This window comes from Mus musculus, chromosome 7, assembly GCF_000001635.26.
Source record: "Mus musculus strain C57BL/6J chromosome 7, GRCm38.p6 C57BL/6J".
Taxonomy (NCBI): domain Eukaryota; kingdom Metazoa; phylum Chordata; class Mammalia; order Rodentia; family Muridae; genus Mus; species Mus musculus.
Window position 1 is genome coordinate 3,154,658 of NC_000073.6, and position 14,728 is coordinate 3,169,385.

The 14,728-nt window shown below is 45.4% G+C and overlaps 1 protein-coding gene across 2 annotated transcripts; it reads right to left on the minus strand.

The window, feature by feature from the left end:
- On the minus strand, positions 1-14,546 carry AU018091 (expressed sequence AU018091). Of its 2 annotated transcripts, none has more exons than NM_001004153.2 (12): positions 14,358-14,546; positions 9,236-9,640; positions 7,545-7,703; positions 6,574-6,751; positions 4,772-4,884; positions 4,395-4,617; positions 4,098-4,237; positions 3,898-4,000; positions 3,561-3,772; positions 3,248-3,414; positions 1,609-1,717; positions 1-1,451 (listed from the first exon to the last, which is right to left on the minus strand). In NM_001004153.2, the coding sequence occupies exons 1-12, from the start codon at positions 14,470-14,472 to the stop codon at positions 1,321-1,323; spliced, it is 2,055 nt and encodes a 684-aa protein (NP_001004153.2). In that variant the 5' UTR covers positions 14,473-14,546; the 3' UTR covers positions 1-1,320. The 2 variants fall into 2 exon arrangements, with proteins under 2 accessions (NP_001004153.2, XP_006540047.1); XM_006539984.3 differs by having other exon boundaries at positions 9,236-9,637; positions 14,358-14,506.
- Positions 14,547-14,728: the final 182 nt, after the last annotated feature.

Genomic DNA, 14,728 nt, shown 5'->3' on the forward strand with positions numbered 1-14,728 from the left:
TTTGTTCAAACCTCATTTATTTCACTTAACATAATATACATCCTCCAAGTTCATATACATGTTGCCACAGATGAACAATGCACTATAGATCTGTAAAATGTTTAAAAAAATTTAATGTTTTCATCACAAAACATAAACATAGGGTTGGGGGGTGTAGCTCAGTTGGTAAATTGGTTGTCCAAATGTGCTTAAAACCCTGGCATAATGTTTAGCACCACAGTAACTGAGCATGAAGATAGGCCAGAGGTGGCACATGCCTTTAATCTAAGCACTCATGGGGGAGATCTCTGTGTTCAAGGCCAGCTTGATCTAACTTACTGTAGTAAGTTACAGGGATAGCCAGAACTACATCAAGAAACCCTGTGTCTTGAAAAACAGAACAAAAAACAACAACAAGCACAGTCCACACTTATAATACCAACACTTGGAGAACTGGTGACAGAAGGGTCATGAGTTCATGATAGTTCTCAGTTATGATACTGTTTATGGGTGGGGGAGGGGATACAGGGGCCAACAAGATGCCTCAGTGGGTAAAGCTGTTGCCACAAAAGCCTAAATACCTGAGTTCAATCCATGAAAAGTGGAAAGGGAGAAGGAACCTATAAAGTTGTCCTTTGAACTCCACAAACACTGTGACACATGTGTTTTCTCTCTCTCCATAAATAATAATGTTCAGAAGATCAAGTTCAAGTCTGACCTTAGCCATAGAAGACTAACTGCCCAAACATAAAAAGAAACATATATTAATCAGTTTTTTTAACCATTCTATAATATGTAAATACCTAAATTTTGCTGTCAGTTAAATAACTAAAGGGACTAGGGATGTGGCTCAGTGGTAGAGTACTACTTGCCTAGCATATGCAAAATCATGGATCCAATTTCAATACACACACCAAAAAAAAAAAAAAGGTTAAGGAATTTGCTCACAAAATTACAATGATATAAGTCCCAAAAAGAGAAGAAGAAAAAAAAAGAAAGTAAGAAAAGAAGTCCCATCTACAGCCCACAAATATTCAAACTTTTCCTTGACCTAAAGATACCTACAAGAGATTAGGTCAGTGATGGAGCATTTGCCTCAGACGCACAAGACTCTAAGTTCAATTCCCAGTACTGCCTTCCCAACCCGCCCCACACACACACACACACAGAGAGAGAGAGAGAGAGAGAGAGAGAGAGAGAGAGAGAGAGAGAGAGAGAATAAAAGGAAGGGAAAGAGGGAGGAAAGGAAAAGGGGGAAGGGAAAGAGGGAGGAAAGGGAAAGGGAAGGGAAGGGAAGGAAACTGATGCCCATGGGGTCCTGGAAGCATCCCGTTTCTCCAGTTAAGGTAAGTCAACACTGGGAGTATGTTCCTGGAGTTCCTGGAGAGTCTGGGAGCTTGAGGCTGTTGGCTGTTGGTCATTCTTCTCTTCCAAGCTGTGCTGTATCCCATATCCAAAGTAGATAGCAAATCCTAAAAGGGAATAGACAGTGAGGTGCAATTGATCACCCTTTTGCCCAGGTTCCCACTGGGGAATTCTCCACATGGCCTCAGAACCTTTCAAAGACAAGCAATTAGAAGACTGCTGGACTCAGTTACCAAAGAATCTCTTCCCCAGCAAGCTACTCACCGATCACCATCCAGATTCCAAAGCGAAACCAGGTCCCAGAAGTCATTTGCATCATCAGGTAGATATTCACAAAGATACTCAGTGCAGGAAGCACAGGCAGGGCTGGAACCTGTAAACACGGCCTATAAATCCCAGTGCACACCAGACACCTGAGCTCTTTCCCATGAATGACAGGCACAGCCCTGGGCTCTGCAATCAGTTCCTGCTCAGACTGGAGACACCATGGGATGTGCCAGAAGAGACATATCCTGAGCACTAAAACACTGACATGGGGCTTGGAAGCGAGTGCAATTTTGCGGGGGGGGGGGGGGGGGGTGCAGTCGAGACAAGGTTTTTCTATATAACAGTTTTGGCTGGCCTGAAACTCTTTGTAAACCAGGCTGGCCTTGAACTCAGAGATCTGTCTGCTTCTTTGTCACAGGTGCTGGGATTAAAGGCACATTAAAGGCATATACCACATGCCCAGCAGCAGATGTCTTTTTTTTTCATTTTTAAAATATTTTTATTAAGATTTATTTATTTCTTTTATGTATATTCGTGTTCTACCTGCATGCCAGAAGAGGGCATCAGATCCCATTACAGATGATTGTGAGCCACCATGTGGCTGCTGGGAATTGAACTCAGGACTTTAGAAGTCTTGCCAGTCTTGCAGTGCTTGCCAGTGCTCTTAACCACTGAGCCATCTCTCCAGCCCTGAGATGTCTTTTGTTTGATTGATTTTGGTTTTGCTTTTTTTTTTTTTGAGACAGAGTTTCTCTGCGTAATCCTGGCTGTGCTGGAACCCACTCTATAGACCAGGCTGGCCTCAAACTCAGAGATCTGCTTGCCTCTGCCTCCCGAGTGCTGGGATTAAAGGCACACACTACCACATCCAGCAGCAGATGCCTTATTTTTTGGACATAGAGTCTCAAAGAAGTCCCCGAACTTCTGGTTCTCCAGCCCCTGCACTTCACCTGTGCTGGGATTGTGGTGCTAGTATCAAACCCAAGACTTCATGCATTCTAAACTATTGCTCCACCAACCGACTACATTCCCACCTCCATCTGACTTCTATTCAGTACTGGGGACTGCACACAGGGTTTCATGCATATTAAGCAAGTATTCTACCACTGAATTACATCTCCCAGACTTGGGTGAGGGAACACTTTGGGATTTTTGTTTGTTTGCTCAAACTGAGCATAGCCTTGAATTCCTGAGTTCCCTTTACCTCCCTAGTATTAGAAGTATAGGTATAGAACAACATACCTGTTTTATTTTGAGACAGAATTTCACTAAACTTCTAGTCTAGAAGTAGCTGTAACCCATTTAATATGTGATCCTCCTGCCCGAGCCTTCTGAGTATCCAGGCGCTCTGCCCATTGGTGTATTGGGAGGGGGTTGTGAAACAGGCTCTTACTATGTAGCCTTTGCTGGTCTGAAATACTCTGTGTAAACCAAGCACCTCAGATTGAGAGATTACCTATACCTGCTTCTGTCTCCTGAGTTCTGGGACTAAAGACAAAGACCACCATGCCCAGCATATCCACTCGTTTTATCAGTCCCTGCCCCTTCCTTCCATGGAAAGGTGAAACGTGCTTAGACTTTAAGTCAGGCATGACCAACTCCCTAGGGTGGATTATATTAGAAGTCAGTCACCTACCTTGAAGTGGAGAGGAGTGGTGCTCTGAGGCTGTCTCCAGATGACAGTGATCACTCCGACAGTAAGAAGCAATAGTGAAGCAGCCATGGCAATCAAAACTGGGTCCCCAGAGAATAGCTGTGTGGACCACTGGGTCAGGATCAGGCACAGGAGCATCAGAAGAAAGACTACAAGTCAAGTCGGGGAGAAGTCTGTCAGAACACTGGGCTACATCCAACCAAGCCTGTCTGTTCTGTGCCTCCCGCTCTGCCCCTGACATCCACCCCATGCTATCAGCTTCCAAATGCCCAAGGAGTAAAGTCCCAGTGATCACCGAGCAGGGAAGCACATCCATAGACAATCCGGCCAGATCTCAGAGTTGGGGTGGTGTTCGTGGGGATACAGAGTGTCCTTGCAATCCCTGGCATCCCTTCTGGAGAAATAGGCTCCATGCATGAAGAAGGTTCAAGTCCAGGCTCCAGCTCCACAGCTGCACTCTCAGACTTCTCCCTCTTACAAGAGCTTAAGACCTGGTCCGGCTGGTACCTGAACGAACGATATAGCATGGGAACATTACCTGCTACCCCCATGCATACAAGTGACAGCGAGGATAAGCAACTGACTGTCTTCATGACCCCATAACACTCAGCCAAGGCGTGATGGAGTCTCACCTGAGGATCAGAACAGAGAAGGTCACTAAGGTGTAGGCCAGCAGGGTCCCTATGGACGAGAGGTCCACCAGATCACTGAGCTCAACGAGGAAAGCCATAAATGCTAAAGTGATAAGAACAAAAGGTGGGTATAAAACCTGTGAGGCATTAGCTAGTGAGCATAGCCAAGCTGATGAAAGTGGTAAGGCTGGCTGTCTTACCTGCGATGATTCCACAAAGGACAGTGGCTAGGACCGGAGTGTGTGTTCGAGGATGAACATAGGCAAGTTTCCGGAACAGGAGCCCATCCTCTGCCATGGAATACACCACCCGAGGCACAGGGAAAATGGAACCTATGAGGCTGTTATTAGGGAATAGGGACATAAGAGACCAGAGAGTATCAATGGGCAGGCCCTGCTCCTTTAGCCATGTAAGACATTTCCCCTCCCTCTCTTCTATTTCAAAGGCTGGAACAGCTGAGAATCTAGCAGCAAATGAGAAAAACCTTTGATACCAACCTGGATGAAAGGGCACATAAGGTTCCCACAGCTACTGCATAGCGAGCAGGCCCCCATCCAACGTGGATAAATGCCTGGGGCAAGGGGCTGTTGATGTTAATCTGGTAGTAGGGTATCATGAGAGTGAGTGCCCCCGAAACACCAAAATACATCAGAAAGCAAATGAAGAGTGAGGTCACGATGCCCAATGGAATGGAACGCTGGGGACAGCGGGCCTCTTCCCCTGCAGGGATGGAACGGACCTTGATTCAGAAGCACTCACAGGCTTCACTTCACACACACCTTCTCCCCTCCTATGCTCCCAAAAGCAGGCTAACTCTCCACCAGCCGTACGTGTATATGCGTTTGATAAGACAGAGGGACTACTGCTCACTCACCTGTACTCGCAATACAGTCGAACCCAATGAAGGCAAAGAAACATGTTGCTGTACCACGGAGAATCCCCTTCAAGCCAAAAGGCATGAACCCTCCAGAGCCCATTGGTCCCAAGCTGTGGCAAGAGAAAGGAGGAGGAAATAGCCAGGCGTGGTGGCACACGACTTTAAACCCAGCACTTGGGAGGCAGAGGCAGGCGGATTTCTGAGTTCGAGGCCAGCCTGGTCTACAAAGTGAGCTCCAGGACAGCCCGGGCTATACAGAGAAACCCTGTCTCGAAAAACCAAATAAATAAAAATAAATAAATAAATAAATGAATGAAGGAGGAAATCATTGCAGGGATACAGGGTATGACGGGGTATGCCTATATTCCCAGCACTCAGGAACTCAAGGCTAAAGGTTCACAGCCAACTCTAACTACATATCTCAGAGCCAGCCTGGGCTACACAGCAAGACCTTATCTCAAAACACAAAAATAGTGAAGATACAGGACAAGGGATGCTAGGAAATAGCTGAGTTGGTATAGTGCTTGCTTAGCATACATATTATGGGTTTGATCCCAACACGCCCTGGCACTTGGGAAATAGAAGCAAGAGAATCAGAAGACTGTGGCCATCCTTCGCTACATAGTAAGTTAGATACCAGGCTGAGATCCATGATGCCCTGCCTCAAAAACCACCATAAAGGAGACGTGACAGATGTCTCAGCAGTTAAGAGCACCGGCTGCTCTTCCAGAGGATCTAGGTTCAATTTAGAAATGGTAGTTCACAACCGTGTTTAACTCATTAATTTCAGAGAATCCAATGGCCTCTTCTGGCCTCCATATGCACCAGGCATGCACATGGTGCATGTACATATATCCAGTCAAAATCACTCATACAAAAATAAATATTAACAACTGCCAGAAATGAGGCTCGAGAGATGGCTCAGCAGTTAAGAGCACTGGCTGCGGGCTGGTGAGATGGCTCAGTGGGTAAGAGCACCCGACAGCTCTTCCGAAGGTCCAGAGTTCAAATCCCAGCAACCACATGGTGGCTCACAACCATCCATAACGAAATCTGACTCCCTCTTCTGGAGTGTCTGAAGACAGCGACAGTGTACTTACATATAATAAATAAATAAATAAAATCTTTAAAAAAAAAAAAAAAGAGCACTGGCTGCTCTTCCAGAGGTCCTGAGTTCAATCCCAACAACCACATGGTGGCTCACAGCCATCTGTAATGAGATCTGATGCCCACTTCTGGTGTCTGAAGACAGCTACATTGTACTCACATATATAAAATAAATAAATAAATTTTTAAAACAAACAAACCTGCCAGGCATAGTGGTGCACACCTTTACTCCTGGTAGTTGGGAGGCAGAGGCTGGTGGATCTTTGAGTTCAAGGCCAGCCTGCTCTACACAGCAAGATCCAGGACTTTTAAAGCTATATATGGAGACCTTGTCTTGAAAGAACCAAAAATGCTTATGGGGGTGGGGCAGGGCACAAGCCTTTAATGCCAGCACTTAGGAGGCTGAGGCAGGCAGATCTCAGCCTAGTCTACAGGACAGCCAAGGAAGGCTACATACACAAAGAAACCCTGTCTCCAAAAAACTAAAAGAAAAAAGAAAGAAACAAAGACAGAAAGAAAAAGGGGAAAGAAAAGGAAAAAAAAAGAGAAACAAGTCTCAAATTTAAAAATAATTTTTACATAATTATACACAACTTCCACAGTTGTGGCACAGTTTGGGGCCCAGTAACCAGACCCCTACTCTCTGCACCCCTTCCTGCCCTGAGCTAGCTGTGTTGTTTGGGACTCCTGACCTGTCAGTGTTGTTGGATTCTAACAGAGCCAGTTTGTAGTCATCCTCTGTAAGCTGCCAGTTGTGTAGCTTGCCATTAATGAGGCCAGAGAGGGAGACGAAACACAGCACCAAAAGATTCACTCCTGTGAAAACCCTGGTGACCAGGGCAGACTCTCGTGCTCCCAGGGCGAGGATTCCTGCGGGAAAGGGAATGGAAAGAAGGCAGTAAGAACCCTAACATGGCTGTGGTGGCACATACCTGCAATACCAGGACAAAAGTGGTGGAACTAAGAGTTAAATCAACCCAGATACACAAGAAGGGAGACTGTGAGTCAATGTCAAAACGCAGGCTGGACAGATGGTTCATCAATTAAGAGCACTGGCTGCTCTTGCAGAGGACCAGGGTTCAGTTCCCAGAACACATATAGTGGCTTTGATATCTCCTTTGCAGGCACCATGGCACCAGGCAGGTACTTGGTATACATAAATACATGCAGGCAGGCAAAACACATACACATAAAGTAAGACCTAATTTTTTTTTAATTTGGTCTTCATACAGAAGAAAGGCTTGCAAGATGGCTTATCAGGGGAAAAAAAAAAAAGGCTTACCAAAAAGCCTGGCAATCTGAGTTCTATCTCCAGGCCCTTACATGGTAGAGAGGACCAACTTCCACAATTTGTCCTGTGACCTCCGTATGCATGTAGAAGTAGAAGTAGAAGCTAATTCTACATTAGTGGATCTCAGCAGAAAGCTGGAGAGGGACAGGGTACCACAAACACCTGGCTTGTAACAGGGGGGAAGAGGGTACCTCTAACAACCAGTGGTTGAAAGCTAGACATGTTGTTACTCAGTATTTTACTACAGACCCACAGCCCCCAGTATAGGAAAAAACCCTGTCTCACATTCTGCCCTCCAGTGCCTTGGATTTTATATCTTCTACCAGTTCCAATCCTCCCACACACTCACCACCCCTCTCCAGCCTGTCTCACCAGTGAGAACTATCACCAGACCAAGCGCAAAAAAGTCTGGATACTTGGCCAGAAAGCTGGGCACTTGGATAGGGAAAGTCGTCTGCATGGCTTGGGAGATATGGTTCCCTATGAGGCCATCAAAAGCTGCACTCCAGGCCCGAGCCACACTGGCTGCACCTGCAAGAGGAAGCGGAACCTTCATGTACAAGCAGAAAGTGAACCCTTAGAATACAGACAGGAAGAGAAAGAAACATATCTAATCTCAATCTCTGCTGTGAGGAACAGGGGTGAAAAATCGTACACAAGATACATAATCTTTCTATTCCAGGCCGTCCAGAGACCTCTCCACCTAGGGATCCATCCCATCTGCAGACACCAAACCATGATACTATTGCTGATGCAAAGAAGCACTTGCTGTTAGGAACCTGGTATGGCTGTTCCCTGAGAGGTTCTACCAGCACCTGACCAGTACAGATGCAGATATTCATATCCAACCATCAGACTGAGCCCAGGGACCCCTGAGCTAGGGGAAGGACTGAGGGAGCTGAAGGGAATTACAATCCCATAGGAAGAACAGTATCAACTAAGTGGACCACTCAGAGCTCTCAAGAACTAAACCACCAACCAAAGAGTACACATGGAGGGATCCATGGCTCCAGATACATATGTAACAGAGGATGGCCTTATCTGACATCAGTGGGAGGCCCTTGGTCCTGTGGAGGCTCGGTGCCCCAGAGTAGGGGGATGCTAGAGCAGTGAGGCAGGAGTGGCTGAGTGGGTAAAGAAGCACCCTCATAGAGACAAAGGGGAGGGGAAGAGGGGAGATGGGATGGGGGCTTGTGGAGGAGTAACCGGGAAGGGGGATATCATTTGAGATATAAACAAATGATTAATAAAAAATTGAATTGAATTGAATTGAATAAATAAAAAGATATATGATCTCATGAGACTTTCTTGAGATAGGCATTTAGCTCTGTGGCAGAGTACTTGCCTCACACACACAAGGCCCTAGGTTTGAGCCCAGGCACTGCAATTACAAACAAAATGGTAGTCTAGGAATTTTTCAAAAATGTAGCAAGTGAACAAACACTCCAAATGATGAAGAGTCTATAAAACTAATCTCCCTGAAATATACAATGAATTACTAGCCAGCCTGCAGGCCTTTAATCCCAGGACGCAGGAAGAACAAACAAGGGAGTCTATACCATGAGTTCCAGGACAGCCAGGGCTACACAGAGAAACCCTTGTCTTCGACATTCAGAAAGAAAGAAAGAAAGAAAGAAAGAAAGAGAGAGAGAGAGAGAGAGAGAGAGAGAGAGAAAGGAAAAAAGAAAGAGAGAAAGAAAAGAAAGGAAAGGAAAGGAAAGGAAAGGAAAGGAAAGGAAAGGAAAGGAAAGGAAAGGAAAGGAAAGGAAAGGAAAGGAAAGGAAAGGAAAGGAAAGGAAAAAAGAAAAAGAATTCCTGGCAGGCTGAGTGTGGTGAAGTAGAAGCATGTATATCAGGGATTTGAGGCCTTCTTCTGTTATATATATAGCAAGGTCAAGGACAGCCTGAGCTACATGAGACCCTGTATTCATAAAAATGAAACAAGGAGTCCCGTGATCCCATTTTTAGGAGGTAGAGGCAAAATTCAGGTCATTCTCAGTTAACATAGAGAGTTCAAGACCAACCTGGCCTACTTATATAAAACCCTGCCCCCATCTCCTCACCAATGACATAGTTGAGTATTAAGTTCCAGCCAGTGATGAAAGCCAACAGCTGGCCCACTGTGACATAGCTGTAGAGATATGCGGAACCCGAGCATGGTACCCTGGCCCCAAACTCCGCATAACAGAGTCCTGACATCACTGAAGACAGGGCAGCAATTAAGAAGCAGATGATGATGGACGGTCCAGCTTTCTCTCTGGCCACCTCCCCGGCCAGGACATACACGCCTGCACCCAGGGTACTGCCCACACCCAAGGACACCAGGTCCAAAGTGGTCAGACATCGAGACAAGGAAGACTCAGACTGTTCGTTTGCCGCCAGGGGCCGCCGGCGAACCAACTTCTGGCCAAACTGATGGAGGTTCTGCCATAACATCTTTAGTGCCTGGTGGAGGGATCCAAACTCTGCTGGAAAACAAGATGAGAAATCTTGAATAATCACCTGACAGGGTGTGGTGGTTTATGCCTTTAATTCAAGCACTTGGGCGTTGTTTTTAACAAAATCTCAACCGTTGTATTTTACCAATGAAGACTCTCTAGAGCCAGATGCTGGGGTGAAAGCCTGCTAGCTCAGAGAGGCAGAGAAAGCACCCAGCTCACTTTCCTTCTCAGACCTCGTCCCAGAATGAATCCCCTCCCTCAAGCCCATCTCCAAAACACCTCCTTCAAACTCAGGTCCCTCCCTTCTACTTCCGGTATGTCTCTCTATCAGCCCTTCTGACTCCCTCGTAAACTCTATGGTTTTTTCTTTAAAATCCTATGTTCACTTCCTGTCAACGGGCTGACTCTAATCCAGTTTAAAATGTTCAAGCAGAAAACTCTTGGATTAAAGGTATTAAGACTGAGCCAGGGGGCTGGTGAGATGGCTCAGTGGCTAAGAGCGCCCACTGCTCTTCCGGAGGTCCCAAGTTCAAATCCCAGCAACCACATGGTGGCTCACAACCATCCGTAACGAAATCTCATGCCCTCTTCTGGAGTATCTGAAGACAGCTACAGTGTACTTACATATAATAAATAAATCTTAAAAAAAAATAAAATAAAATAAACACTGAGCCACACCACAACTAAAAACATGTTTTTCCAATCAATAGCATAATGTTGGGGTTCACAGTCCTGCAACATGCCAACCCCCCCCCCACACACACACACACACACAATTATGGTTCTAATTGGGTAGTCATCCATGAAGAATGTTCAGTTTGAAGATGCAGTTTCTTTCCTGAAACTTCCATTCCCAGCACAGAAAGCCAGGAAAGGAATCTCACACCTCCAAACACATCCAGGCCCCACCCACCTCTGTCCACTTAAAGTGCATGTTCAAGGTCTTTTTTTTTTTTTCCTGCTGTATTCACAGCACAAATCACTTCTCTGACCCCCAGAAATGTATTACATAACACTATGTCCTCATTAGGGTTACTATTGCTGTGATGAAACACCAAGGGTTTATTTGGCTTCCACAACACTTCTTTGATTGAAATCAGGACAGAAATTCAAACAGAGTAGGAAGCTGATGCAGAGGCCATGGATGGATGCTGCTTATGGCTTGCTCCTTGTGCTTACTCGGCCTGCTTTCTTACAGAACCCTGGATAACCAACCCACAGTGGCACTGGGATTTCTGAGTTCGAGGCCAGCCTGGTCTACAAAGTGAGTTCCAGGACAGCCAGAGCTACAGAAAAGAAACCCTGTCTCAAAAAAGCTGGGTGTGGTGGAACGTGCTTTTAATCCCAGCACTCAGGAGGCAGAGGCAGGCAGATTTCTGAGTTCAAGGCCAGCCTGGTCTACAAAGTGAGTTCCAGGATAGCCAGGGTTATACAGAGAAACCCTCTCTCAGAATAAAAAACAAACAAACAAAAAAGCAAAAAACAAAAACCACAGGGATCCATCCCATAATTAGCCTCCAAACGATGACACCATCGCATACACTAGCAAGAGTTTGCTGCAAGGACCCTGATATAGCTGTCTCTTGTGAGACTAGGCTGGGGGACCCTAGCCAAACACATAAGTGGATGCTCACAGTCAGCTATTGGATGGATCACTGGGCCCCCAAAGGAGGAGCTAAAGAGATCTGCAACCCTGTAGGTGCAACATTATGAACTAACCAGTACCCCGGAGCTCTTGACTCTAGCTGCATATGTATCAAAAGATGGCCTAGTAAGCCATCACTGGAAAGAGAGGCCCATTGGACACGCAAACTTTATATGCCCCAGTACAGGGGAACGCCAGGGCCAAAAAGTGGGAATGGGTGGGTAGGGGAGTGGGTGGGAGGGTATGGAGGACTTTTGGGATAGCATTGGAAATGTAATTGAGGAAAATACGTAATAAAAAAAATATTAAAAAAAAGAAAATGTTTAATGATTTTAGTCAATAAAATATAAAATAGTCATTCAGAAAAAAACAAAAAAACAAAAAACAAAAACAAAAAAACTTCATTTGCACAAGGGGAAATTCCAGGTGCGGCCGGACATGACCTTATAAGGGGAAAAGAAGTGTAACCTGGCTACAGGCTATGTGACCTCCTCTAGTGAGAAGCAAAGGTTAGGGTTATGTGAGCAAGGTCATACAGGCCCCGGAGCATAAATTTTCTGGTTTTGGGAATGTCTCTACCGGACTTGTGTTCCAGGCCTGCTCCCCTGGTCCCATGGCTCCCTAGCCCCACACTCCCCCCATCAATCACTAATTAAGAAAATTCCCTACAGGCCTGCCTACTGCCTGATTCTATGGAGTCATTTTCTTAACTGAGGTTCCCTCCTTTCAGATGACTTTAGCTTGTATCAAGTTGGCATAAACCTATTTAGCACATCCCAACACCCCAGAATGGCAGACACCAGCTAGAGGCCCATGAACCAAGTCCAGTTCTGACACAGTCTATCTGGAGTTAACACTGAATTCATAAATTGATGGCTACAACCCCAAAACTGGCCTAGTTTTCACTTACCTTCAACCCCAAGCCTTTCAGCTACAAATTGGGGTCCCCAGAGTCCACTCCTCAAATTTTATTAATGAGCTAAAGTGTCTTGTAGAACTCAAAGAAACACTGTCCTTACATTAATTACTTCAGAGTTTCTTTTATTTGTTTCTTTGGTTTTTTTTTTTGGGGGGGGGGTTGGATTTTGTTTCTTTGTTTATGAGACAAGATCTCACTAAGTAGCTTTGGCTTTCCTGAAAATGGCTATGTAGATCAAGCTGGCCTCCAACTGAGATCCTCCTGCCTCTGCCTCCCAAGTTTAAAGGCATGCACCACTATACATACCCAGCTTGATTATTTCATTTTTTTTTTCTAGCAGATCTCTTTAATGATATCTTAGTCTGGCATTTCAAAAGAGCCCTGCATGATGGCATAGTTTCTTTTTTTTTTTTTTTTATTACGTGTTTTCCTCAATTACATTTCCAATGCTATCCCAAAGGTCCCCCATACCCTCCCCCCCACTCCCCTACCCACCCATTCCCACTTTTTGGCCCTGGCGTTCCCCTGTACTGGGGCATATAAAGTTTGCGTGTCCAATGGGCCTCTCTTTCCAGTGATGGCCGACTAGGCCATCTTTTGATACATATGTAGCTAGAGTCAAGAGCTCCGGGGTACTGGTTAGTTTATAATGTTGTTGCACCTACAGGGTTGCAGATCTCTTTAGCTCCTTGGATACTTTCTCTAGCTCCTCCATTGGGGGCCCTATGATCCATCCAATAGCTGACTGTGAACATCCACTTATGTGTTTGCTAGGCCCCGGCCTAGTCTTATTTTATTTTATTTCATTTCCTTTTATTTTATTTTATTTTATTTTATTTTATTTGAGACAGAATCTCATGTTGCTCAGCCTGAGCTCAAACCCACTAGGTTAAAATGACTTCACCATGTGATCCTCCATGGGGATTCCTTCACCTCCCAAATGTTGGGGATATGTAGAGGTGTACACAGCCTCAGTGGGTTTAAGTAGTGCTAGAGATCAAATCAGGGTTTCCACAGTAGCCAAGCACTCCTGTCAACTGAGCTGAATCCCCATAACCTGGTCTGGTTTGTTATAAGGGACATTTGGGCTGAAATCCCAAAACTCAGGAGATTGGCATAAACAGTTGCCAAGAGTCTGAGGTTACCCTGGGACCCTGCAGACTGAGACCCTGTCTTTAGAAAAGTAAATAAACTAAAATGAATAAATGACATTTAGACAAATATCATGTCGCTAGCCTATAATCCCTGCATTCAAGAGGCTGAGGCAGAAAAAACAAAAAGAAAAAGAAATGATCCCAAGGTGGCCTATGAACCAGTTCCCCACCCTCCTGGTATGTATACACTTAGTAAAAACCAAAAGATATCAAAGTAAGTAAGTGGATGGACTCGGTTTTTTAAAGGATAGCAAACGGGTAACTAGAGAGCAGAATCAAGTCTGGGTGGATCCCTGAGCTCAGGGCCCAATTTGGGCCTGCTGTTCTCCCAGGCACCTGAATTTGTCTGTTTACCTTCCTGCCTGGCTCTAAGACTGCTTCCAAAAGCCCTTTTAACCCACCCTTGGGGAGTAATGCTTTTGAGGGTAACCAGAAAGGCTTGTCTGTTTAGATTCCTAGGCCTCTCACTCTCAATGCAACATTCCTTCCTTCCAAATTTGGAGCAGGATTTCTGTGACTCACCTTGAGAAAGAGAATTTCTTAATATCTCTAGACATGGCCCCAGGGGATAAAGTAGAGCCAGAAACTGAAAATAAAAGTCAAAAACAAAACCCAATAATAACAACAAAACCAAAAACAGAGGAAATAGTAGTACACTCCTGGTATCCCAACAGGAACATAGCTACAGTGAGTTCTAAGACGGCAAGGCAGCCTGGTCCACATGGAGACTTCCAGGCCAGTCAGAGCTACATAGTGAGACCCTGTTTCAAAAAAGCACCATCTTGGGCCTGTAGGATGGATCAGTAACAAAGGCAGTTGCCATCATGACAGACAGACAACATGAGTTCAAAACTCAGCCAAGCAGGTTGTACACTACAGGATCCATGTGCTCATGTATATACAAACTCATACACAATTAAAGTTTTCTTTCCTTTATCATACAATCCTTAAACTCCTTGTCACACACATTTATAAGCCCTTCCACCTACAACAAAGCGATATGAAACAGTCTTCCAAGTGACTTACCAGACACTGGATGAAATCCTGGAGTGCTGGATGTGTTCCTGGGGCAGAGCTCCAGATCTGTGCTGCACAGAAGCTGAAAATTCTTTAAGGTAGGAGGAGGTAGGACCCACAGCATTCAAGTAGCCACCGGAAATGTGCCTGGCGGGTAGGGTGGGGACCAACAGGGAGGGACAGCTGACAGCTCATCTGTCCTAAAGACCTTTCCCCTAGTTCTGGAGATTCCCTCTCTGTCTCTGTCTCTCTCTGTTTCTGTCTCTCTCTGTCTCTCTGTCTCTATCTCTCTCTTTGTCTCTCTCCTCTCTCTTTCTCTCTCTCTCTCTCTCTCTCTCTCTCTCTCTGTGTGTGTCTCTCTCTCTCTCTCTCTCTCTCAG